Source organism: Astatotilapia calliptera, unplaced genomic scaffold, assembly GCF_900246225.1.
Source record: "Astatotilapia calliptera unplaced genomic scaffold, fAstCal1.2 U_scaffold_1, whole genome shotgun sequence".
NCBI classification, from domain to species: domain Eukaryota; kingdom Metazoa; phylum Chordata; class Actinopteri; order Cichliformes; family Cichlidae; genus Astatotilapia; species Astatotilapia calliptera.
In genome coordinates, this window is record NW_020535618.1 from 784,928 (window position 1) to 812,920 (window position 27,993).

General features: G+C 41.9%; 2 protein-coding genes across 2 annotated transcripts; one reads left to right on the top strand and one right to left on the bottom strand.

The window, feature by feature from the left end:
* Window positions 1-519: 519 nt before the first annotated feature.
* LOC113017201 (endothelin receptor type B-like) lies at window positions 520-11,720 on the bottom strand. The gene is made up of 8 exons (XM_026160359.1): window positions 11,570-11,720; window positions 9,846-10,645; window positions 9,123-9,250; window positions 7,070-7,271; window positions 2,870-3,022; window positions 2,655-2,791; window positions 2,459-2,567; window positions 520-1,782 (listed from the first exon to the last, which is right to left on the bottom strand). Exons 2-8 carry the CDS (start codon window positions 10,353-10,355, stop codon window positions 1,684-1,686), a joined length of 1,338 nt encoding a protein of 445 aa, XP_026016144.1. The 5' UTR covers window positions 10,356-10,645; window positions 11,570-11,720; the 3' UTR covers window positions 520-1,683.
* Window positions 11,721-18,095: 6,375 nt separating this feature from the next.
* Window positions 18,096-27,611, top strand: ttc29 (tetratricopeptide repeat domain 29). The gene is made up of 12 exons (XM_026160446.1): window positions 18,096-18,171; window positions 18,637-18,728; window positions 19,714-19,800; window positions 20,373-20,432; window positions 21,429-21,592; window positions 21,771-21,947; window positions 23,258-23,470; window positions 24,580-24,665; window positions 25,637-25,728; window positions 25,994-26,117; window positions 26,250-26,339; window positions 26,645-27,611. The coding sequence occupies exons 2-12, from the start codon at window positions 18,655-18,657 to the stop codon at window positions 26,810-26,812; spliced, it is 1,335 nt and encodes a 444-aa protein (XP_026016231.1). The 5' UTR covers window positions 18,096-18,171; window positions 18,637-18,654; the 3' UTR covers window positions 26,813-27,611.
* The last annotated feature ends 382 nt before the right edge of the window (window positions 27,612-27,993 follow it).

Sequence of the window (27,993 nt, forward strand, 5' to 3'; positions counted from 1 at the left end):
AAGGACATGTTTTTCGTATGTATGGAAGCTCGTTGACGCCAATAAAAAAATATTTCTTAAAATATTTTTAGACTTAAACAATATTGTAAACATTATTAGTAATAATGCAGAAAAAAAATCAAAATGCTAAATTACAATTATGAGATTAAAAGTCAGAATGATGAATCAACTAATTCAAACTATGAGACATATTATGAAATTAAAAACTAGGTTACAAAGTAGCAGAGTAAAATAATAAAAGTATCTGAAAATAATAAAGTTATGAGACAAAGAAAATGTATGAGAGTCAGATTAAATATTTTTGTAAAATTTCAATATATAATCTGAAATATGTAAAATAAAATTGCCTCACAGAGCTGACAGCATGATGCGTGTCCCTCTGAAAGCCCTATCTGGGAACCAAAGGACTGAGTGCATTTACAGAAGCTCTTAACTGCAGTGCACTGGAAAAAAATCAGACATTTAGCACTCACACACACATATAAAAACCAAAGCAGAGCTTCATGAGCATGTGGAGAATATACTTTTATTAACAAACACGTGTAATACTTATTAAACAAGTCACAGTAAGTATAGATATAAAACAGATGAATAGTTCAACACCAGTAACTTCAGTCCATGTGCTGACATGTTTAGAGACTTTGGTGGAAGTCAGATTGTTGGTCTGATCGCTGCTCCACAGCACACACAGGTTTTATATTTCACTTCATTTAAATTTCAGCTTCAGCTGCGAAAGCAGAAAGACCCTGACGTTTGCATTTACCATCACGTGTGACGTTTGATTTTGTGCGATGTGATGCAAAATTTCAGCCTCTAGAGGACGCTATTGTACCATTTGACATCACAATTGTTTCTGTTTGCACTAACTGAATATTATTTTACATATTTAAACAACAATAAATAGGATGCATAAAAGAAAAAAGAAAAAATGGCTGCGTGCAACTCAGACACATCTAAGATCTAGAAAAATGAAACGTTTCTGTTAATTCAGAGACAATGCACTGTTTTTGTGGACACACTTCAAAATCTACAGAAAAAAATATCAAAACAAGATTTATTTATTTTTTTATCAAGTATGAAAATAAAACAAGAAATTCTCTCTTGTTTTAGATGGTTTTTCAATCATGAAAAAATATTGCTATTTCAAATTGATCTGATAAAATAAGATTTTGTTAATTTTCTTTTCTTTAGTAAAAACAAAGATTTGCTGTCATTTAACAGCTTATCTGCAGTAAAAGTTAAAGGGCACAAAAACACATTATTTACGTTATCATAATTAATGTAATACTTTGTTTAGCCACAAGAGGCCCAACACAGACCGTGGGTGATGAGGTCCGGCTCATTTGGCTTTCCAATTCATCCCAAAGATGTTGGATGAGGTTGAATTCGGAGCTCAGGGTTTGAGGAAAACCTTTTCTTTTCTTTTTTTCGAAGGAACTCGAACTTGTCACTAAACATTTAAACGTCACTACACTGCAGCTATAAGGTCTGACACATAGTATAACTATATCACATATAATACACATAATATAATACAGAATTGAATAAATGCACTAATAAAGGTAAAGACTACACATGAAAGCGCTGGTGTACTCTGTGCTGTATTTCACACACAGTCAGTGTCTCTGTGTGGCTGCTGGTTCAGTGCTCAGAGCTGCAGATGCAGGCGAGTGTCCTGCTCGCTCAGTGGTCAGTGTGTTTGTACTGCAGGCTCGTCCCGTGGTGGAGAGGCAGCATGCTGTTAGAGAGAGAGCCAGAGTAACACCAGCAGCACAGACAGGACTGCAGAGAGACAGACAGACAGACAGAGGGGAGTCAGGTTAAAGGCGTACCTCTTTCAGCGACTCACAGGAGACACATTGTTGAAAGAGCAGAGAACCACCTCAGCACCTTTAGTATCCTGATATAGCATTATCATCAGCTTGACCTTCAGATCAATCTATTGACCTTGAAGAGGAGGTCAGTGGTCAAATGTGGCATGATATTTTAAGTCTTTATAGGGTATTTTCTCCTGTATGTGTTGCATACACACCACACATGTAGGGATCATAGTTCTTAAGTTAAGGCTTTAATTCAACCATTAATTCGTTGAGTTGACCTTGAAGGTGTTGGTGGATGTGAGCTAAAATTTAATGGATTGTTAACATGACCTCACTCACACCCCTTTATGTGCTAATTCGGTGGAGTGCCTCTTTAACCCTACAGAACTAACTTCCCATAAGTCTCCTATCATAGGTCACGACCTTTCCATGTTTATACATCTCCCCTCTCATTCTGTCCTCTAGATAATTCCATTCTGGGAGCATCTGATAAGTTTCTGTTTCTCTGTTATATCTATCTCACGCCCTTTGACCCCGTGACCTTGCTGCGATGCTACGCTGGCACAGAAACAAGCAGATTCTTGGCAGTCTAGATTAAAAACTCGCTCTCACACAGCGCAGCCATGTTCAGTGTTTACCTTGAAGCAGTTTTTGAACTTCTTGGACACAAAGAAGAGGATTATGGGATTGATGCAGGAGTTGATGGTGGCCATGTTGATGCCGATGTAGTCGAGGACCAGCAGGAAACTAGAAAATGTAGACACGTGTAAACAGCCAGAAAAAAACAAACAGAAAAAGCTTTGTTTTCCCAGCAGTGCATGATGGTTGGCCTACTTCAGGAGTTCACATCGCTGCTCACTGAGGTCTCGATCATAGATGATCTTCTTCAGCAGGCGACCCAGATGGAGAGGAAACCAGCACAAGGCGAAGATCAACACCAGGCAGAACACGACCTTAGCGACTTCTCTCCGCTGCAGAGAGGACTTTGCATAAGAAGCTTGTTTGTGTGTTAAAGATAAACAGCCTTTTTTTTCAGTGTTGGTGATCACCTGCTTGAGGTGCTCGGTCAGCGAGATCTTCAGACTTTCTTTCTCGTGTTGGATCATCTCGCAGGTCATGAGGCTGTAGAAAATGGCTGAGCAGGCCAGAGGGATGCAGAAGTAGAAACCAAAAAACCACCAGTCCTTGGCTTCGATGTAGTGCTGAAAAACACAGAGACAACCACATTACACCCACAGACTGTACATAAAGGATGGACATAGTAATGTTGGTTTTGGAAACTTCAGCTTTAACATCCTGGCCACCATCGTCTTGTTTTTGGAGACACGAGTGACCATATTTCAATGCTAGCCTGTGAATTCACAGATTTTTTCTGGATGTAAAAACTTTCTAGAATCTGTTGGTTCACATCACAGTGCTCTAGAGCCAATAGCTGACACATGCAGCACAGACCTGAAACAGCTTTACTACATAGCATCCTGCAGGTGTTTTATACCCATCTCTCTGTGCTCTCGTTTTTTCTCTCAGTAGATGGTTACCCGTCATAAAACCCTCCTCACAGGCAACTGTCTGGTTGTTCCCCATAAACGTGCCCGTGTTGGCCCACCATGGGTAGCTGTGGGTAAATGAGCCCCTGCATGGCCTCGTCCGGGGTCACTGACCCAGTGTTTTTGAGTTTGGGGGCTTTCAAGTTTTGTTTATTTAAGTATTCTGCTTGTTTCTGAGTTTGCTTTTTGTTTAAATTTTCTTCATGTGTTTTCTTTAGAGTGTTTAGTCTCATTCTTAGTTTCTGGTTGTATTACAGTTTAGTTACCCTCGGTGTATTTGTTCCATCCTCTCCTGTTAGTTTCCTAGTATTACGTTAATTTGTTTCTGCATGCTGCTATTTAGATTTCACTTCCTGCTTTATTTTGATAGTTATGTGTCCTTTTTCTTTCTTTGTTTATGGATTTTGCATAATATTTATTTGCCAATAAAGGTGGGGGTGTTACACCCCGGCCTAGGCAACCGGGGTGCAACGTAGAAAAACAAAAGGAAAATAAAAATAAGGTAAAAACACACGAGAAAAAACTAATACGGGTTTCCGCCAAAATCATCCCAAAACGAAAGTATCAACAACTAATTTCTTTAAAGCAAAACACAATATTTATTTACATCACACACAAGGCGCCAAACTATTTACAACGGGGGGAAGAAGATCGCGACCATGACATACAGAAACACAGGGCTTAAATACATGGAGGGAGCAATCAGGGAATGGACAACAGGAGGGAAACACAGCTGGGACAAATCAGAACTGACGAGACAGGGAAACGTAAACTGAACACACTAAGATAACATAGACTTTCAAAATAAAGTAGGAAACACATAACAGTCACACAAAAACAATACAATACCAACGCCAAATCGTAACATACCCCGGAGGAGCACCTAGACACTCAAATCCACACACAATTACGGTCACAGTCGTAACACCCCCTTACCCAAAAATCAAACATTTAACCCCAAGTGAAATGTTTTGATCAAAAGCGGATGAAGGCTGGTGGAGGCTGGAGCGGTCCCACGGACCCCCCAGCAGACGACGAAGGCTGGAGCGGTGCCTCGGACCCTCCAGCGAAGACAAACGAAGACTGAAGCGGTGCCCCGGACCCTCCAGCGAAGGCAGACGAAGGCTGGAGCGGTGCCTCGGACCCTCCAGCGAAGGCGGACGAAGGCTGAAGCGGTGCCTCGGACCCCCCAGCGAAGGCGGACGAAGGCTGGAGCGGTGCCTCGGACCCCCCAGCGAAGGCGGACGAAGGCTGAAGCGGTGCCTCGGACCCTCCAGCGAAGGCAGACGAAGGCTGGAGCGGTGCCTCGGACCCTCCAGCGAAGGCGGACGAAGGCTGGAGCGGTGCCTCGGACCCTCCAGCGAAGGCGGACGAAGGCTGAAGCGGTCCCTCGGATCCTCCAGCGAAGGCAGACGAAGGCTGGAGCGGTCCCACGGACCCTCCAGCGAAGGCGGATGAAGGCTGGAGCGGCCCCACGGACCCTCCAGCAGACGACGAAGGCTGAGGCGGTCCCTCGGACCGGCCCTCGGACCCTCCAGCGACGGCGGACGGCCGAAGCGGTCCTCGGACCCCTCAGCGATTGGACGAGCCCCCACATGTTACACCCCGGCCTAGGCAACCGGGGTGCAACGTAGAAAAACAAAAATAAGGAAAATAAAAATAAGGTAAAAACACACGAGAAAAAACTAATACGGGTTTCCGCCAAAATCATCCCAAAACGAAAGTATCAACAACTAATTTCTTTAAAGCAAAACACAATATTTATTTACATCACACACAAGGCGCCAAACTATTTACAACGGGGGGAAGAAGATCGCGACCATGACATACAGAAACACAGGGCTTAAATACATGGAGGGAGCAATCAGGGAATGGACAACAGGAGGGAAACACAGCTGGGACAAATCAGAACTGACGAGACAGGGAAACGTAAACTGAACACACTAAGATAACATAGACTTTCAAAATAAATATTGCCAATAAAGGTGGGGGGTTTTTCTGTTTAATTCTAACTGCCTCCACACATCTGCATCTGGATCCTCAGTTTCACTCTCCACACAGTCTGTAAAATCCACAGACTGCAGCAGTGTGGGCAGGACAAACCCACGTTTATCTCCCGTGATCCTCAAATGAGTGCACATACACAGAGTCGACAGCAGTTTAGCCCCTTTGGGTTTTCTATAGACATACCCACTATGGGCTTGTCCAAAGAAAACACGTGGGCCCCATAGCTGTTGTCCTTTTGGGCCTCCATATGAGCCTCAAGGGGGCATGTGTCGGCTCTGAGGCTTTTTATCTTACATTATAAAGGGTATTGTTTGCGGTTCTGTATACTATATAAAATTGATCCTGGATTTGAGTTCAGCTGGGACCTTTATGTCAGCAATTTAACCCCCCCTCCTTGCGTAAATCTCTCCTGACTGTACATAGATGTGCTTGGTAGGTTAACTGATGATTCCAAATTGGCTGTAGGTATGCATATGAGTGTGAACAGTTGTCTATCTCTCTGTGTTGGCACCATGATGTTCTGGCCTCCTGTCCAGGTGTACACCACCTCTCACCCTAAGTCTACTGTGATAGGCTCCTGAAAATCTGCAGCATACTGTAATTGGCAGCTGGATGTTGGTGTAGGTGGAGGGGTTGAAACAGCAATCACTGACATGGTGCATTGACATGTTGGAGGAAGAGATGGGAAATTAAATAGACTGACAGTTTGCGAGGGTGTGTTTGGTTTTCTGTTGGTTATACTAACTTTGCACTTGTTTTCCAGAGATTCAGGAAAAGGAGGAGCACAACAAACACCAGCTGGCTGATAAATCCAATTAGTGTGTGTGGATAAATATGCTGGTGATTTGATTTCAGCTCCCTTCTGTGTCTGATCCAAAACATGTTGGAAATGACTCATTAATTAGTCCATGTTCCTTGAATGCTGCAGGAAGCTGGCATTACCATCATGAATCAAAACTTTTCCATGTAGGAGAGTGCAACATTAGAGTGGACCAAGCCCACAGCCACACTAATGGGAGATGAACTGGGTTAAAATAAACCCACACTATCCTTTAATAAGCCCATGTGAACATGTTCGTCTTTCTAAACTTTGCTTTTTGTTTATGACCATGATTGTGATCTGTGTTTGGAGCTGGTAGCTTGTACTTGAACCCAGCTGCTTTGTTACGTCAAAGATTCAGTTTTAATATGCAAACACAACACCGATGCAAACACAACACCTGATAGCAGGTCAGCTGACCCAGGTTCAGATTCAAGTGCCTGTGCTGTTTGTTTGTGCTACTCATGACCTGGAGACATAAACAGGAAATGTTGTCCTAAACGTCTGAGTTAAAGAGGCCTCGCCCAGAGACGTAAAAACCACGAGTCCATGGAAATGGACGAAAGTGGCCACTTATTTCCCGTCCATGGAGACCATGCAGACTGGGATAGCTAAGAATTGATAAATCTTTACCACTCCCTACCAGCTCATTCTCTCATTCTCTTATTGTTTTACCTTCAATTTTCTATTTGACATACCACTTAAAAAAGCTTCCTTACAGGTGAAAATACTATTAAGAGACACGTGAGAGCTGTGGAGGATGTGAAGAAACTGTTGTAGCAGCCACTAGTCAGTTTTGAGGGTTAAATATTTATCAGATGTTCCCATAAACACACACACGCCCACATACGCAAGTTCTCAGAGTGCAGACTCACTTTCAGGAAGGGTGTGTTCCTGTGTGACAACATGCAGACATTGAAGCTATGGTTGTTGTATGTGGAAGGGACCATAGTGAAGGTGACAGCATCCGGCACAGCCAGCACCACCGACAGCACCCAGATCACCATAATCTCCACCGCTGTTACCGTGGGGAGACCCGTGCCCTGCACCCGTGACCAGGATGCCACAGCTCGGTACCTGGAAGTAAGATGGAACAGTTTGAAAAATACGTCTTCTGTTAATGTTCATGAAAAATATTCATTCCATAAATGTTAGTTTCACACATAGTTTTAGCACAATGACAGATTTAAATCTAATCTGATGCAGATCTTGTTTCCTTTTCATATTTTCACACTTAGAAAGTAGATAAACCTCCTGATTTCTTAGTTTTTTGCATATTTCTCACACTTACATGTCTCACATCATCAAACCAATTTTAATGTTTGACAAAGATACCAGAGCAAATGCAAAATTCAGCTTTTAAATGATGATTTAATTTAATAAGGATGAAAGTAATCCAAACCTACCCAGCCCTCCTAAACGTCATAACTGGTTGGGCCTCTGTTGGCAACAAAATTAGCTAGATAACTGGCAATGAGTCTTTCTAATCACTGTACAGGAACTCTGGCCCACTGTTCTTTCTAGAATTGGTTTAATTTGGTCACATGAAGGTTTAAGGTCATGTCAACACATCTCAATCTAATCTAACTCCAGACTTTGACTAAACCACCCCAAAAAACCTCTCCTTCTTCTTCTTTTTATTTATTTTTTGAGGTGCACTTAACCCAAGTTTACTTGTCTCCTAGTATTCAGTATTTTCTGGTAGAAAGCAGAATTCATGTTTCCATCTATTATGGCAAGTTGTGAAGTTAGTTTTATGCCAGATGTAACTCAAACCTTCCAAAAGATTTCGCCTCGTCAGGTCACAGAATATTTTCCCAAAGGTTTTGGTGATCATTAGAATGTAGAAGGCTTTTTGTTGTTTTTGGTCAGCAGGGGTTTTCTGCTGGACTCTCCAATGGATGCCATTTTTGCCCAGTTTCTTTATTGTTGAATCATAAACTTTGACCTTAACTGAGGCATGTGAGGCCTGCAGTTCTTTGGATGTTGTTCTGGACTATTTTGTAACCTCCTCGACGAGTCATCAATGTTCCAAGTTTTCTCTGTTTGTGGATAATTGCCTTCAGTGTGGTCCAGTTGAGTCCAAAAACCCTTAGAAATCACTTTTTAACCCTTTTCAGATTGACAGATGTCACTGACTTTGTTTCTCAGCTGTCTCTTTAGACTATAGCATGATGTGCTGTCTTTTGATATCTTTTTGCCTGCTTGACTTTATCAGACAGGTTCTATTTAAGTGATTTCTTAATTCAGCTGGTCTGGCAGTAATCAGACCTGGGTGTGACTGGTAAAAATTAAACTGAGCTTTCCAAAATATTTGGATAATCACAGTTAATTTGTGATTTAACAAGGGTGGACGATTAATAGGGTTTTTTGTGTGGTTTTTTTACTAGGTAGGTAGGTTTGGATTTTTTTCCCTCAATGAATGAAATCATCATTCAAAATGTGGATTTTGAATTTACTCCAGCTCTGCATACAAGCATCACAAGGCCATGCTGGTCTCTTTAGACTACAGCAGCTTTGACAAACAGTAGCCTTTTTAAAACAACAAGCGCCACTATTTGAGGTTTAAGACTACGACTAGAGGCTGATGACAGAGTCTGTTTTTTTAGACATGTAGATATTTTTGATAAAGGGCATATCTGGATACGACCATCAGCCCAGTGTTCCTTCAGTGGGCTGGTTTCAGTCATTATGCAAATGTATTGTTTATAATAATGTAATAATAATGATTAGTTATTGTAATGTATTGTTTATAAGATTGGAAACCTGCAGTCAGCTGAGACTGAAGAAGTCACTTGGATGAGTGACGAAACGTTTCTCCCACAAAACGCTACGTCCAGATGAACAGAATCAACTTTTGGAGATTTACTTTCCTGGATGATTGAGAATGCACCAAGAAGATCATCAGCATAGTAAAATTTGTATTACCTGTCCACACTCAGAGCACACAGGCTGAGGACGGTGATGCCGGCTGAAGCTTTCTGCACAAAGGGAACCAGCTTGCAGAGGAACAGCCCAAAGTCATTCTCGGCAAAGGGCCACCTCATCGCCAAGGGCTGCACACACACACACACACACACACACACGGACAAACCGAGAGAGCTTTAAAACAGTGTGTGAGCAATCACAATCAGCAGGATATTTTTGGGTTGTTATCAGTACGACACTCAACTTCCTGATAGAGACACTCAGCTAGGAAGTGGTTTTGTTCCCCATCATATTGTCCATGTTAGTGCTACACAGGTCATAAATATTAAACCTCCTGATATTGTCAAATGTACTCTTAGAGTTAGGCTTTGATGTTATTTTAGCCACATGCTAAACTGGCAACTTTTCAGAAAAAGATTCTTTGGCTTCCAGTAAATCTTTGAACTAATTTTAAAAGCTTTGTGAGGTCAGACTCCCGCTGATATCCCAGATCCACTGAGACCTCGTTCCAACAGTTGACCTCTCCCACCATCTGATCAGAGCCTTTTAACTCTTCTACTCTTTTGAGCTTCTTGCACTTAAATTTTCTTCAGGACTTCAGGTAAAAACCTATTAAAGGTCACATGTTTCTTAAATGCTACCTTTTGGGATTTTCAAGTCAGTAGATTATGAAAGCTATTGAGGTGTTAAAAGGATTAATACATATAAACTTAAGTCCGGTACCTTATAGACATGGATCGGCATGACTATTGTGATGTATATCAGGTCCCCGAGGGCGAGGCTGGCTATGAGAGCGTTGGGTCCATTCCTCATGCTTTTGTTTTGGGAGATAATCCTCAGCAGGGTGGCGTTGCCAATGATTCCCACAATAAAGATCAAACAGGAAAGCACGACATTGATGTACCTGAAGGTTGCTTTCATTTTCACATTGACTGAGCACCTAACCACCGTAGATGTATTGGTGGACGGTTGTTGTTCTTTGTGTTGCTTCAGCTTTTGGAAGTGTTGCTTTCCGTGACCACTCTTCTTCTCATTATTTTGCAAATGATGCGAGCCTGGGTCTAGAGGTTGGTCAGTGCTGTGGAAGCCTGGCAGATCAGACATCACCAGATTTGAGAAAGATGGCTCTGATGTGGGGTTATGTTGGCAGACAGCTGGATCAATAAATGACAAACACCAGACAATCAGCAGCAGGATGAACCCAAAGGGCATGGAGGAAATTCTGTGTCCCATCCTGGAACCCTTCACCGAATCTGCTACTGCGACTCCAAAAATTCTTATGGACTGCTACTTCTAAACCACTTCCCAAATTTAGAGAAAAATCTGGAGGTAGTAGTGTTTCTAAAACTTTCTGTAGCTTCAAAACTGATTCCAGAAGATCCCTGTTTGGCTGCTCAGATTCAGAAACTTGTTCAAAAGTCCTGAATTCTGGGACTCCAGAATCTTTGTTTCTCTTTGTGAAGCTGGGCTGAAAGGGGACGTGAAAGTGATCGTGGTCCTCAGATGAATCTGCTGTTTTTGGTCTGTGGAGAGGGTAGAATGAACGTGACAGGTGATTGGTTAGTAAAGGCCACTTTTGAGGATTTTAGTTGTATATTTAAAGATATTAATCCTATAAGATGTTAATATTTGGCTAGATATTTCTACATTGAGATAATTCACAGGGCTTGCAGAGGTAATCTCCAAGGAGCAACCTCCAGGACTGGAAAATGAAGCCTGTGAAGTTGCAAATTCCAGTTCTTCTGATGTCCTCTTGAGGCTGACTTCAGCAGTGAGTAAAGCCCCATAGACTACCATGGTAAAATGTTTTACAGCAACTTTACAGCATTACATTTTTTTAATAACTCACCTATCTGGATACTGGAGTAAGGAGCTGACTAAAGTCTGCTGCACTCAAAAAAGGAAATTGGTGGTTTTTACATTTACAAAAATGGAACTTTTAATTTGTACAAAATAATTTAATGTTTATGGTGAACCTAATTAAATCATGTAGTATCTGTATGAAATTCAACAACTTAATTTATTCCTGTTGAGATGACAGGATGCAATCTAGTATGAGTGGTTAGTTGCCTGGGCTCATGAAATTCACAAGATCACACAAAATTTCAAACCGCAGGGAAAACACTGGAGTTATAAACGCAGACAACTACACACACCACGTATTGAACTTTATTGTTTGAGAATGTACTTCTTGACACTTTATCTGGTTTTACTTGTTTGGGCCACCTCAGATCAGACTGGGCTCAGTGAACTCTCACTTTACTCCTAAACCACAGACATAACAGAGACGTGTTTGAAGGACAGAACAGTCAGCTGGTGTCAATAAGGCATAAAAAAATTAAAGACAGATCAGAGGTGTGAACTCGTCAGAATGCACTGCTGGCTCACAATTCAAATTTACGTCTGTATAAATGTATGAAATATGAAAAGAAGTTTAAAAATCTCACCTGTTTGAGTTTTTCTGTCTTTGTCTGTCACTTCCTCTTAAAATAAATCCTTCCAAAGTCAACGAAGAAGAAGAAGAAGATTAGTTCCTTCTGCTCAGTCCAGACTAAACTGACTAAAATCAAACTGAGTTCAGTTTTCACTTCCTCGCTCCCTCTTTATCTCTCTCTCACTCTGATTGCTGTAAATGCTCGGGCGTCCCCCTCCTCCCTCCCTCCTTCCTTCCTTCTCGTCTCCCTGTTCACTTGCTGTCCTCCTCCCCTCCTCTCTTCTTTTCAGGTCTCAGTGGAACATCTCATAAAGAAGACACGAAGTCTTTTACCGTCAGTGAGCGTAACTGAAACCGAGCCAGATTTCCCACTTGAGAGCTTGTTGATAAAACAATGTTGTGGAAATTGAAGCTGTAAAAATTTACGACTGCGTCACGAGTGTTTGAACACGAGCGATTCCAGACTCCAGAGTCGGTTTATTACTGTTACAGCGTTAATCCCTGAACTCGTTTTACTGACTGATTCAAACAGTAATTCAACAAAGCTCCACTCCAGCCCCAGTCTTCACAGCCATCACAGGAACGTGCTGAAAACATATCAGGACAGTTTACAGAGTTTTTTATTTTTATGAGTGAGAAACACAAAGTAAACTGTGTTTAACTCAAAGCTTGAACAGTCATGGTGGTCACAAATTAATTAACTGATTTATTAAATGGAAATTATTCAGCTCAGTGCTCAGACTGCACACGTGAATTTAGAAGAAAGCGGTGCAGCTGTCCTGGATTTGAACCTTCCCTGCGCCTTTGTTCCCATTGTTTCCACCTACAGTTATAAATACAGATAGACCAGAAAATTGCTACACAAATGCCCAAATGAATCAACACATGCCTAATTCTGCACCTTACAAAACTGTCACCAAAAGTTCAAACCTGGTTTCTGTAAGGCACCAATCAGGGTGACCATGGATCTCTACTGACATCCAGATATGATAATCACACAGCTGAAATATTATTAACCGAGGAAACACTCAGTGGACAAAAGAGTTCCTCTTTATGATTTTAATAAAAATGGAATAGATTTTTTAATCAGGAAGTACCATTAATCTCAAATCTCTTTCACAAGGGAGACCTGGCCAAAGTGATTGCTATAAACCAAAGATCCAATAAATAAAAAAGCACAAAATAGAAGAATTTATGTATTTAAAAGGGACAGTGCTGTTTAACATAGTCCAGTCCAGCACATAAGTTTATAGCTATTGCTAATTATCAGTTGCTATCTACAACATAATATACAAACAATCAGCACCGTAGTCTCTCAAGCACCAATCCGTCTGTCGATCTACTGAGATAATTACAGAAAAAAGTCAATTTCTTGTGACAGCCTTCCAAACATCTGGTCATGTTTATTTTTTAAGGTGGATTTTTCTTCTTCTTTTAGCTGTTCCCTTTGTAGGTCTCCACCGCAGATCATCTGCCTCCATCCCTGTCACACCAACCCTCCGTCTGTCCTTGTTCACTACTTCCATGAACCTTCGTGATGTTCCTCTTTTCAGCTCTAACAGCTTCCTGTCTAGTTGTCAGTGCCGCCACCACCAACCCAAACATCACAGCAGGTCTCACTACCATCTTGTAAAGCTTCCCTTTCACTCTTGCTCCTATCCTTCTGCTACAAATCACCCCTGACACTCATCTCCACCCACTCCACCCACTACCTGCACGCTCTTCTCCACCTCTCATGTGCACATAGTGGGTGGACGCAGGTATTTTAACTCATCAACCTTCACTGCCTCTGCTCCTTGCATGTTCATGTTTCCACCTGTCTTCCCCTCATTCACACACATGTATTCTGTTTTTCTTCCACTGCCTTTCAATCTTCTTTGTGCACTAGAAAGAAGAATGAAAGGCAGAACTCCTCCACTGCTGCAGGCTCTTTTTGCACCTCCTCCCAACTTTCACTACAGATTAGAGTGTTATATGCAAACATAGTCTTTTCCTTTGTCCTTCGCCCAACAGCAGCACAGATTCCACTGATACCCTGTTGGCCAGCAGGATCAGAGACTGGGCCCGGATCAATCCAGTATGAATCTTGCCCATTCTTGATCATCCACCTGTTTGAAATCTAACACTGACACAGGGTGTGCACATGAGAGTTTTAGTCTACCTCTTTGAGTCAATAATGTGTTCCCCAGCTTCCAATAAAAAAGTACTTTTTAAACTACATAAAGGCTTTTGAGATCTCATCGCACTAAAAGCAACAAGTAATGTCTTTTCAAGGCAGTGTATCATTTGTTGTTGTTTACAGTTTTTGGAGTGCCTAGAGAAAAGTGATAATACCTGGCTTAAAAACACGTTTCTCGCTGTTTACCGTTATACCGTCATTATGTTCAGCAATAACAGGAAATGAGAAAAAGCTCTGGATCTCCTGTGACCATGGAAACGTTTAAACATCTGGCAGAAGCACACAGCCCGTGTTATTCCTGACTGAAACATGTTTGTGGGAGCATGCATGGTTAAACATCTGTGACACATGTGTGTCAGTCTTCCAGTTATCTGTCTGTCTTTTTTTGTCTCTGTATGAGTTTGATTTGGCTCCGCTCAGCGTGACCTTTGACCTCAGAAAGTTGATGTCGGGGCTAAGTGTGCCTTTACGAGAAGTCCATGTTATCTGAGTCCCAGCGAGTCGGTGGAGATATGCAGCCCAGTGTGTGTGCGTGTGTTTTGTTTATTTGTGACAGTAAACTCAGAGATAAACACATCAAAGCTCTACGTGACTCGAAGCATGCAGCCGGATAATAACTCTTTTTCTCTGGCACAAATACACACATATTACTGCCTGGCTCAAAGCCCAGGGAAGGAGCTGGTAGACCTGTGACCTACATCAGAGGATGGCCCTCTCCCTTATTCTCTGCATGCAGCACAGAAGGACATGTTTGTGTCCACAAAAAAAAATATATATATATATATATATATATGACAGTTCTTTGGGCTTTCGGTTTTGCACCCACGCGTGCAGCTTCTCCGCTGCACTCCTACACACTCTGCTGCGGCTTCACTAAATCAACAGGGAAGAGAGAGAGCTCATTAATAAAATACCACATACCTGTACCATGAACCTGACTGGCACTGCCCCTTGAGCACTGCACAGCTGAGCCAGGGACCACACCTTCACCACAATATATATTTATTTTAATTGTCTGTTGACCCACATTCAGGTATTTGTACTTTACATTCTGAGACAGCATTTGCAGGAAAATATCTGAAAAATTATTTTAAAAAATTTTAAAGCTAAAAACCTAAAAATTTCACTGCTCATTCTTATAATCAAAATGGGAATTAAAACCCATTGTAAAGGAAAAGCAGTGCCAATTTTGCAAAAATACAAATGTTTTTTAAAAACTGTTGATTAATTTTCACTAAAATATCCTTTTCAAATTCGAATTGAATTGAACACGTATGACAAGCTAACACAAACAGAGGCTCCATGTGGTGCTTGAATTAAAACTCAGAAAATACCTTTTTACGTATGATTACTTTTAAATTATAAAATTGATCCAATACTATCAATACCAACTTTGGTATCAATAGTATTGATATTTGGCTTTGGTACTTTCTTTGCCTCCTTTGTTCTGTTTCAACACCTGTGTTCAGTTAGCCTCTTCAGTATCTACAGCTGTTCATATCTCAGACATTACTTTTTTTTTTTTTTTACTGCTCTTTCTTCCCTGATGTTCTTGGTCAGTGTTGGAGTTTCTCATGTGTGGGTCTTTCCCTGCCTTTCTTACCCCTGTCCACATAGTAGAGGAGGCCGAGGAAGAGGACGTGGAGGTGAAGAAGTAGGATGAAGAGGATGACAAGGACAAGGAGGAGCAAGAGGAAGACGAGGAGGGGGGAGAGGAAGATGAGGAGGGGGGAGAGGAAGGGTAGGAAGAGTAAGAAATAGAATTGCTGATGACATCAGAGCTACAATAGTGGACCATGTCATCAACCGTGGAATGACCCTGAGGGTAGCTGGCCAACGGGTCCAGCCTAACTCGAGCCGCTACACTGTAGCAAGTACCATAAGGACATCTTGAAATGAGAATCGGTTAGTACAGTCACTTTGCACAAAGATTTGTAGCACTGCCATATGCCAATGAGAAACACACCAATACCATTGATGTACAAATACTGAAATTGTTACTTTACAGAATTGCTAGATGACCAGATGCTGGGGCAGAGGAAGCATGTTCACTGCAGACCAAGTAACCCATATAGTCATTATGGCGATTGCAAATAATCCTATACTTGGAAATAAAAAAGACTGGATTTTGAGGTGTAAGCAGTTGCAGCCCTTTGAACAACATTAGAGTTTATCTTTTGACTTTTGGCCAACTTGACTCATCCAACTCCAGTATCCACTCTCACTCAGCTCTGTTTATGCTCTTCAAATAAATCCTGAGAGTCGCTAAAACAATTTCCACTGTACTGTGTGTGTGTGTGTGTGTGTGTGTGTGTGTGTGTGTGTGTGTGTGTGTGTGTGTGTGTGTGTGTGTGCGCGAGCGTGCGTGTCGGGTAGGGGAAACCCCACAAAGCAAACCTGTCCTATGTTAGTAATAATTTTACCAATTAAACTAATGGCTGGGATGTTCAATCAATCTATAACTTCATCTAATGAATCAGATTAATATTGATCACGAAATCGTATGTGGTTTTCATGGGTCCATATTTTCATATCAACTTTAATAGCAGGAAATTACTAAGGCATGTTCGTTCTCTCTTTCTTGCTATATTCTTCAAGTAACCTATATTTAACAACAACATAATAAAAGGGCAAATGCTGTTTTTGGTGTGCCACTCCAATATTTTTAGAGCAACCCTTTGAAAAAAGTCTGGAGGTGCCCCTGTCCCCAGATTGTGTACTTTTAATATTTTTATACTGTTGTTTTTTACGAGCGTGCCCTTTTAGAAGAAGTACTCAAAAAGCCAGCATAGTCAGGCAGCAATGAGTAGCGTGGATTTGTGCATCACTGTGTGAAATCAGTGACCCCTCTGTCGGAGATAACCTGCGAGGTAATGTGCTGCTCTTATCACAGTAAACTGCACCCATGAGGAGCAAGGAGCTTGACAGGCCACATGCCAAGACTAATTTTATAAATGTAATCAGTTTTATGGCGCGGCTTAACTGCAGAGATGAAAAAGATGTGCTGTGTCTGTGAACAACAAATGCTTTTCCTTTGAAGCAGAAGCATGTACAGGACCACCAGGACCGAGTGCTGCACTTTATCTTCAGTGAGCGCAGGTTTCGTTCTCACTTTCGTCTTGAAGTGCCGCTGATAAAAAGATAAATTACACTCGCAGCTAATTAGAGCGACGAGAACAAACAAGTTCATTTAAACAAGCGAATCAAGCCCACTGAGACAGACAGGAAACAGCCTCTACGTCCCCTCAGCTGCTGATGATTTCGTGAAACTTTATTATAAAGCTCTGAAGAACCGCAAAGAACCCGCAGTGGCACACTATTTCCATCCAGCTGTGGTGAGGCTGAATGGAAAAGTCTCACTGCGGGAACCCGAACATCTGATGTGTGCAGAGTGCAAACAGGGAAAGAAGCAGATGAATCGTGAGGAGGAGAGGATTTAATGCAGTGTTAATAAGAAAAATTTGTGTATCTTTTTGAAAAGGCTCCTTTAAAAGCTTTACTCAACCCCCGCTGACTCCACTGCTGCAGTTTTACTGCGTCTTTTTGCTCTGTCAGCCCCCACAGTCAAAATCATTCTTGGCTTTTGTTGTTTTATCCGGACATTTTTGTGACTGGCTGTGGTTTAAAACTCTGTCTGCAAGATTTCTGCAACCATTTGTGCTCACGTGCAATAACTAAACTGATTTTTGAAGAACAAATTAATGAAAAATTAATTTAATGAAATGAATGAACCCCTCTCTGCAGCATCCTCTGGTGTGTAATGTTACTATTTACAAGCTCTTCATGAACCTCTGTCATATGCAGGTCTTACAAATTACTGATAAAACTGCTAATAACTGATATATAACTAATACTTAAAAAAAAAAAGTTGTTGTTAGTTGTTCCTAGGACTGCGCTCCTCTGGACAGAGATCTTGAATGTCGTTCCTGGGATCTGCCGGAGCCGCTATCGTTTTTTAAAAGTGCTTTATAAATAAAATTGGCTTATTATAATATATTAAATATTTGGAAAGATTTTGATCAGAATTGTTTTTTAAAGTCAGTGAAGCTTCTTAAAAATTAAGCACTCTCTGAGATAAAGCTGTAAATTTACAGGGAAAATACTGTCAGACTTTATTCCTCTTCATTCTGGGATTAATGCAAAAAAAGAAAAGAAACTTACCTGTTAGAAGAGAAAGAAAAGAAAAAAACTGGACTTTATGAAGTTTTTGTTAAACAGTTTATACAAGATACACATGAAGTCACCACGAAGACAATAATAACAAACCCATGGAATAAATAAAATTAATATACACACAAAAAATGATTGTTTTTAATGGGAGCACCTGACCGGAAGCAGTTCAGCTCGTTGCTCTGGTCGACTTGGTTCGGTGTTGTCATAGTGACGAAGTTGAGTGTGCTGGCAGCGTGGAAAGTTTTTCTCTAATAAAACTGGCGGTGAGTTCGTGTTTCTGCGCTTCTTTCTCCGTGTGTTACATTTAAAATCTTAGCAGGGTTACTGTTATTTTATTTTATTTTGTTTTTGTTATTCCGGTTTAATGACATTAGCTTCACGTTCTAGCTTCATTCCGGAGCTTTTCGGGTGCACCTCACCCGCTTCACCGTCACGCGCAGCTGGTTGTGTCTTTCTTTCGGTAATTCAGGAGCTCTGCGTGTGTTTCTAAAAAGTGCAGCTGTAAATATCACAATTACACTCCAGAATAGTCTGCCTAACTTATTCTCACTTAAATTATTGTAATTGTATTTAAACGACCTGCGCTCTTTGGTGACCCTGTTAGATGCAGCAAAACTGTTCAAATCAAGATAAAAACCCTGTGATTTTAGAAGAGGCATCAGTGTTAAACTGATTGCAGTTCATGCATAAAGTTTTCTGTGGGGTGGGGTCCTCTCTCTCTCCACCAGGTTGACCTGCAGGTGAAGATGAACACAGCTGTTGGGTTTCTCCCTGAAATTAATGCCAACAAAAGCAAACAGAGGAGCAGCACTTACTACAGGTAAGGACCGCATGCAGGGCAGGAAAGGGCAGAGAGCAAGGAGGATATCTCACCCTATTCCTATCACCTCCTGTCACATCATCTCTCTGCATGTCCTCTGTTATTACATCCACAAATCTTCCTCTTTTCCTCCTTTTTCTTTCCTGGAACACCCACACAGACCTTCTCGTGACCTTGTCTTTACTTCTTCATCAAAATCAAAGCAAACATCACTTGTGCTTATCTGTGTATTCGCTAAATACTAGGGCAAAGTATTCACTGCTTTCTTTATCAAAGATATTTCATAGTGCTCAGGTAATGAAAACAAGCACCACATAACTGACAGGTTGTTGTATTACTGATGTGTTTTCTGTGTCATGCCATAACCTGCTGATATGCTTTACAGCTTTGACAGCATGGCATTAGCGTGAGGACAGAAGTAACCCTCAGAGTAAACTTTAACCTCACTTTCAGTGTTCGGTGCAGCTCTTACAGCTGCTGGTGGCTCTCTTAAAGACAGGGTGGAACATAAATACGCCCTTGCCTTTTTACGGACAGAAACAGGAAGTTGTAATCAGAATATGTGGCGATTTACCCCGCTATCAGATGTATTACAGTCATCACTTACTCCATGTGCATCTATTGTGTTTCAGTGTCATTCATTTCCCCTTACTATTAACAGATGAACTGTGGCACTATTAAAGAATATTTGATTTCCTTCAGTGATGACTGAAGTATTCAAACAGTGTTTCCTCAGCATAACCAAAGCGCTCCACCTACAGAGTGTGCTTAGAAAGCAGCACTGGTGCTAACTGCAGGTCTTTGGAAGTAATTTCCACTTAAGGCTTCTTTGTTTAGAGCAGCACTCAATGTGCTGGAGAGCGCAGTGACATAGCAGCAGGGTATCAGTCTCTGAAGTAATGATGGGAACTCAACTTCCCGTGTGTGTGTGTGTGTGTGTGTGTGTGTGTGTGTGTGTGTGTGTGTGTGTGTGTGTGTATTTTAGCAGGATGAAGCAGACGAAGGAGTCCCTCAGAGCCAGACTGGGCCCGGCTCGACCAGCAGAGAGTCTGACCAGGAAAGAAATCGCTCTGTGAGTTCATCCTCAGTGTCACTGGGTGGATTTTAACACAGGCACCACCACTTTAATCACCATTTTATCATATTTGATAATGTCTCTGGTTGCAGTAGTGGGCACTCATAGGGATCATTTTATGCGAGCGCGCTCAGAGCCTGCAGCTGAGAGCCCAGCTTAGTAGTGAAAGTTTATAACCACCATCGTCGTCCCTGTGATCTCTGACTGTGGTTTGATATTTTGTGGAGTAAGTCCAAATCACTTTTATCTATATAACGCCACATCACAACAACAGTTGCCTCAAGGCGCTTATTGTAAGGTAAAGACCCTACAATAATACAGCTAACACAAAGAAAACCATAGCACAGCTCTCAGGTGTACAGGTGCCAGTCAGCAGTTAGTTTAAGGAGTTAGAGATGTACTGCTCAGCAATCGTGACCGTGAAATCTGAGTGGTGTGAGTGCCCCCTGCTGCAAAGAGAAGGGCTGCCGACTGATTTTTCTCCTGTGACACGCCCACACTGAGCTGCCTAACATGGTCTTCCTCCTCTCTCACATCTGTAATCTTTACTCCTCCGTCTCTCACATCAGGTTCAGAAGCAGTCCGAAGCAGAGCATCTGTGTGCGGCTGCTGCAGGAAGGCTTCCACAGGTATCTGTTTCTCCGTCAGCAAGATAAATGTTTAATGTCTGACTCAAAAACAAGATTCTGCAGTCGCAGGCTGATCGTTGCACAGTTTTGCTGATGTACAAAAACAAAATTACCGTCAGTGTGATCAAACACTCACAGACATGAAATACATGTTTTTTATAATGAAGAACTGATTGTCCATCAGACATGCAACACATTTCGTTATTTCACACAGGACCCAACCAACACTGCTTGTTTCCTATTTTCCTACAGCACCCAAACGCCTCAGAGCCTGCTGTTTTCCACTGTACAGTGATGTTAAATATCTAGCTGAGCTTTTCCTTCATGCCATCAACACTTTCTGGGTTAGAGACCCCCAAACTGCACAGAGTGGCACTTTTTAAGTCATCTTATTTTGACAGCAGCTCTGAGCTCTCTTAAGTTTGTTAGTGCTGGAGACAGGTGTGTGAGATTTTCAGGCTTTGTTAAAATCTGCAACCAAAGATAAAACCTTCTCATGGTGTACGTCTCAGTTTCAACAGCAACACTGCATTCATTTAATGTCTATGACACAGGGGGAAAGAGCCGGTACTCTGGAGAAACCTTCAAAATGCATTTTATGTTTTGTTTCTCCCCCACATGTTGATACCAGACTCATCTCACTGCTGTGATTCCTCCTGTGTTATATTGAATCTCTGTTTGACGGTTTGTGGCTGATGCAGGCGCGGTGAGCATTTGAAGTTATTGCTATCAAAGAAAATCCGACTTGGAGTAATTACTGGCTGCAGCAAACTCCAGTTTCCCTTTGACAGGATCATGAGAAATAGACTGTACAACAAACATTATAAATAAAAAAGAATTCATGGAAGATGGAGGCTTCCACAGTTGATGTTTAGCTTCAGTGCAGCACATTTCTAACAAACAGTGGACTGGTGCTCTGACGTGCTTTTCCCAGGTGGTCATTCCAGTTTACAGAAAGTTAAAAAGATCCCCCAAAAATGTCTTTCTGTCATTCAGGTCGTTCTCTGAGCTCGTCTCTCTGCTGCGCTCTGATCAGGACTGGAGGGCGACGGCTGAACCGGGATCACTCAGGCTTCGTGCTCCTCCTCTGGTGGAACAAAGACACAAAATGGAGACCATTAGCCAGCACCTGAGCTTGGCTGAGGAGGCTGAAAGGACCGGTACACACACACACGCACACAGAGCCTCGATTCAATCCTTCTGATTCCAGTGAGGCTTCATTTAGTGATTAGATCAGTGTGTTTGTGTGTCAGTGACATAATGAGTGTAAGGTTATTGTTGGTAGAACACAGAACAAGACTGCGTCCATGGTTCAGGACCAGGTGACTTCTGTTGCAGGTATCTGGTCCACCGTCTGCGAGGAGCGTCTCCTTTTGGGTCGGTTCTTCTCAGACCCCGAGGACCTCTGGCTCCGCTTCTACTTCTACCACAGCTGTACTGACAGAGAGAAAGGGAGGTTCTCCAGAGCAGCCACCGAGGCCCGGGCCTGCCTGACTGAGCTGTACCTGGATCGAGGTGCACACACCGAGTATAGTGACAGTGAATGATCAGAATCACAGCACTTTATTAATCCCTGAGGAAAGCATGTGGTCACAGTTGCTCCAAGACAGTAGAAACAGTAACTGACTAATCTGAATTACTAACGATGACAGTGAATAATGAAACTCTCTGACTGTCTGCTCTTAGCCTGTCTTAACGTCCAAGCATCCATTCAGCCTCAAACTTGGCTGGTTTATTTCTGGTGAGCGCAGTGCCAAGGTCGAGGTGATTTAGATGAGCAGCACTAAAAACTGCGACCAGTAAAACCTTGAATCACATTCAGATTAAAAGAAAGTCAAAGCTGAACATGAAGTTTTGTTTTCTTCTGTGTTTCATTTTTATGTGAGACTGAATATCACCTACAATAAGACCTTATTTAACTTGCATTTGCAGTGGAAGGTGTGGCTTCTCCTTTCAGTTTGATCCTGAAACGTTCATTGTAAAAATTAATCATAATTACAAACGTAATCATTTGAATTATTGTAAAATACCAGCCAACCTTGCAGTCCGTCTGTAATACGTTTTAGGACCACTGTTGCCCGCACTGTGGGAGTGTCTAGTGCTCTGCTCTGTGTGTAAGTGGAGAGCCACAGATGCACACACAGGCATACTTGTCCTTCACTGACACTGATGCATTAGTCTCTTACCTAAAGAGGGCAGTTGTGTGTTGGTCCTTTGTGAGTGTTGTAGCTGTGTAGTGTCACCGGGGGGCAGTGTTGAAAAGATAAGATCCCCTCTTGCTTGTGCTGTTATTGGTCCTCGTGATAAATTACAACATACAACACCCCAACCATCGGACATCCCTCTATGAGCAAGCATTTGGAGACGGTGGGAAGAAAAAACTCCCTTTTAACATGAAAAAACCTCCGGCAGAGGAAGCTTCAGCCATCTCCTGGTTGGGGGCGACGAGAAGAAGACAAGACAAAGAACACACTGTGGAATAAAGCCTGAGATTAAAAATAACTCTAACTCAAATTAATAATTTATTGTGACAGGGCGGTGCAGAGAAGACAAGAAAGATGGAAGACCGACCTGAATGCAGCCCTCTGTGTTAGTCTTATGGCGTATAGGTCACCTGATTGACCCTGTGAGCTAAATCAGCACTCAAAAAATGAAACATTTCTTCACTCAGATGATCTAAAACTCAAGCTTATTCCCTCAAAACCAGCTAGATGTTTGGTATTTTTATTTGATTTAGTTGTTTTGTTGCTGTTTTTTCTCTTTATTTTTCTGTGACGGTTGAACTCATGTTCCACCCACTCTTATAAAAATGCCACCTCTCTCAGGTGAGCTGGAGGAGGCGAGGCAGCAGGGAGAGCTATGCCGCAAACAGGCGGAGGACGGCGGCTGGCTGGACTCAGACGGTCGGCCCCTGAAGCTCCGGGCCTGCCGGGATCTGTGGAAGATCTACAGAGAGCTCGCGGAGGCGCCGCTGGCCGCCGAGGACCACAAGAAGGCCCTGACGCTGCTTCACGAAGGCAACAGCAGGGCTGCGGAGTGTAGGTGGAACCAGGGCTAAAAACACAGTGAGAGGCAGCGCATCGGAGTAATCTGTGCACGGAAACACACACATGTGTAACATTTAGATTAAAAATAGACCGAGGAGGAGGTGTTTGTGCTGAGAGGATCACAGTGAAGGCAGAAGCAGAGAAATATTCAGCAAAACAACGAGTACCACGTTTTCAGAGGGGGTTAAGAACTGGTCCTGACAGCTACAGAGTTTGAAATGTTTATTCTTCTGAAGAAGGAGGAGATTTGTCTGTTTATTTATTCTGTTTATTAAAATAAATTACAGGGTTTTTTTAACCATAATCCAAGCGAAAGCCTCAACTCAGTCGCCAAAAAGAATTTAATTTGTGATACATCAGAAGAATCGAGTCGAGACACTCTTTATAGTATATATATATATATATACTATAAAGAGTTCATTTACGTTACGTTCATTTAGTCCAGTTTGTTATTCGCCTCTAAACCAGCCTCTAGTGCTGTTATCCATCTAAATCAGGGGTGCAAACATAAGGCCCGGGGGCCAAAACTGGCCTACAAAAGTCTCCACTTTGGCCCCACTGGACAGTTTTAGAAAACACAAAGGAAGGCTTGAAGTTTGGATTTTTAACTGTGTTTTCATAAGTTTTACAGCTTTATGTTTATTGTTTATTTATTGATATTGATGTCTCCCATTCGTGCTACAACAAAGAAATTAACAAATATATAATTTATGTTGAAAACTTTGTGGTTCGATATAAACGTTAATAACACCACACTCAGTGACCTAAAGGTCAAAGGTCAGAAAGGTCTGAAAATCTTGTGAATGCGAGACAAGTATTTTCAGTTGATACCATGGGTGTACCTACTACAAGGTTGAGGGTTATTGCTGGGCATTTGATAAACAAACATCTATTATTATTATTTTTAAAGTATCTTTTTACAAAACTCCTGATGATATTACTTTGAAAATCACAGGAAGATCTTTGAATTCGAAAACTAAAACCTATATATGGATAAATTCCTCAATAGAAGTCAGGCCTGCTAAACAGACATCAGATCGACTCTTAGTGTTTAGTGATTAGTGTTTATAACGTGGTTTTTATTTTTACGTCTGTTTCAGCTGAAGACAAACACATGAAGGGGGAGGCGGCTTTCCAAGTAGGCCTGGCCTATCAGAGAGCAGGAGACCATAGCACAGCCAAAAAGGTACCAAAGATTGTGTTTGACTCTGCTGAAGATATAGATACAGCTGTTACTCAAAGACGTGAACAAAGTGTCATAAATGTTGGAGCAAAAGGTAAAGAAAATCGAGGGCTCGGGGAGAGAGGGGAAGACACGACTCGATAAAAAGGAGGACAGGATGATTTATACCCTGATGAGGAAAAGGAGAGAGCAGAACAAACAAGCTGGGAATCAGCAAGACAGGAAGTAAAACTCACAAAGGACAGTGAAGAAAATGGACTTTCAAAGTAAAATAGGAAGAAAGCAAATGCAAACATTAAACAGAGAAGAAGAGGGACTAAACAGTAACAGAGAAAAAAGGGAACACAGGAGGTTAATGAGATTAAGGGTGGTTTCCAGGAAGTCGGAACTTCTAAGTTCCCAGTCAGAATTTTCATAGGCAGACACCGAGCATTCTCCATCCACGAACAAGCTGCAGCTGCGTTTTTTAACTGCAAAAACACAAATATTATGCTGCATTACTAATGATGCATGAGTGGCTGTGTTTACTAACTAGAAAGGCAAATACAGTTTTTCACGCTTTTCCAGCTTTCCTGCTGGAATACAATAACTCAGGAGGGATGTTACTCCTGACGTCTCACACGCGGCTTTGAAGTAAATGGAATAAGACTGAAACCAGGGAGACAGATTAAGAGGTGTTAATAGTAAAACCCAAGAACAGAAAATCAAACTCAAAAACACAGAACCCGAGGGAAAAGGCAGTTTAGGTGGGACTATTTTAGGCTGCGGATGAATCCACATGTGTGTGGTGTAGGCAACAAGTCACACAAAAGAGCCACTTACTGTGTTTTTAACAGATTTCAGTAAAGCCCCATTTCATACGCACATCCACCCAAAAATTATTCAACTGTGTGTGTGTGTGTGTGTGTGTGTGTGTGTGTGTGTGTGTGTGTGTGTGTGTGTGTGTGTGTGTGTGTGTGTGTGTGTGTGTCCAGTTCTTTAACACCAGCATGGAGATTTTTCACAGCCTAGACGGCACAGACAGAGCGGTGAAGGCCTGCATAGCTTTGGCAAAGTCTCTAAAGAGGTACACAGACACACACACACACACACAAAAGTGTATTATGGTGACTAAAACTGAATTAAATAAAAATAAAAAACCACAAAGGAAATTTCTACAGTTTAAGTTAAGTTTATCAGCACATTGTCTGGAGGTCTCTGTGCAAATGTGAGTCAAGTAACCTTCTTGTAGTCAAGTGTTCATTTTCCATCTTTGTGTGTGTGTGTGTGTGTGTGTGTGTGTGTGTGTGTGTGTGTGTGTGTGTGTGTGTGTGTGTGTGTGTGTGGCACAGCGAGGGATACTTCGAGGAGGCGGTCGCGTGTCTGGAGAGGTTAGTCGCCATGTCTCGTAGCAGCGGACTGCATCACAGACTGATCGACGTTCATCTGTGTCTGGGAAACATCTACTTCAGCAGGGTACCAATCACACCCCACAGTATTCAGTGCAGGAATCAATAACCAATCACACTGATTTATAGCAGCTGAAAAATGTTAGCTTTGCCTCGTAAACACCTGGGCTTGCTTTCCCATCTCTGTGTGTCTCTGTAGAGTCAGTATGTGAAAGCTGCTGAGTACTACCTGCAGGGCTACAAGGTGGCCTGCACCACAGAAGATGTGGCTCGGCTGCAGAGAGCGCAGGTCGGTCTTTTCTTTACGTCTTTAGCAGTCAGCCGTAAAAGCCTGATGAGGTATCCGTGTCACACAGTTTGTGAATGCAATACCTCGGGAACAAGGATGACATGTTACCTCTTTTATACACAGATAAAAATAGAGTAAAAGATACACTTGTGCATCCTTCATTAGAGTCCTTCAGCCTGTGAACTTTGAGACCTGTGACTCAGGAAGTAGTCATGAAGTTAAATTGACTGAAGAGTCTGAGGACAGTTTATGTGGATCCAGATGTCGACTGTAAGGCCGTGACCCTGCTGCTTTTCCTCCATCAGGTGTTGGTGGCCTCCGCTCACGCCCACGCCACGAATGGAAAATACAGCGCCAAACTTACCTCAACCTCGCCCGCCGCTCTGCAGGCGCTGCTCGCCTGGAAGGTGAAACGAGGACGCGAGGACCTCAGTGTGGATTCCGAGGACTACTACTCTCCTGCCTGGTTTTAACGGGCCGTCGTTTGACAATATGAGGGAGAGAAAGGAGAAGAGTTACCTGTTACCGTGAATAAAGATGAAACCCTGAAACATCTGCTGTGTGCTTTGTCGAGGCCAAACGTTTTGGCAGCAGCACAAAGTTACTGTTTAAATCTTTCTTCAGATGTTTTTTTTTTCATGTGGCATCGAGATATCATACAGATGTGATGGAGTGAAGAACAATCATGAGCATTTCATAACATGCAAAGACTTTTATTCATAAACAAATCAAATTTATACAAAGAGTCAGTATTTACAGGGCTGAGCCTGTAAACTTGCTATAGGTATGAATGGTTGTCTGTGTTAGCCCTGCAACAGTTTAGCAACGTGTCCCGCATCTCGCCTAAGACTCGTTTTTACTGTCATTCAAACATTTGAAAGGAAGGAAACACAGATCACAGTAATGAAGCATGCTACCAAAGACTATAGGATGCTATATGATAGCTGGGATAGCCTAGAACATCTACGGTCGTTTACCCAAATCTCACCTCTGTATAGTATCAATTAAAAATAAGAGTGAAAAGGATAAACGCTAAACTAAAGATGGCTCCTTTAGAAACCTTTCCTTCTCTCGCACTGCACCGTGGTTTACTTTTCAATTGCATCAGCTGAAGGCCATCATCCACAAAGAAATGTACAACAGTCATAATAATGTCATTACAAGGACGCTCCTTATCACACGGGTCTAATCACAGCACGTCACGAGATCCCTTTTCTGCATAGTTAACAATGTACTACAACCACACAGTTCATCTGTACTCAAGAACTTGTAATGTTTTAATAAGATAAGATAAGATAAGATAAGATAACCTTTATTAGTCCCACACGTGGGAAATTTGTTTTGTCACAGCAGGAAGTGGACAGTGCAAAAGTTATGACGCAAAAATTAGAATACAATAAGAATAAATACAGTACACAGCTGTACAGAATAGAATAAAATAATATACTATATACAGTAGAATAAAATAGAATAAAAATATACAATAAGATAAAAATAGAATACGAATGCTATATACAACTGAGTAAAAATGTCAGTTTAAATACTCAGTGTTAAAATTTACTTTTATTGACTTGATATATAGTTTGTTTGTCATTGGTTATTGTTCATAAGTCTTCTATTAAAAGTGACCTTGACTGTTTTAAAAGACGTTAAA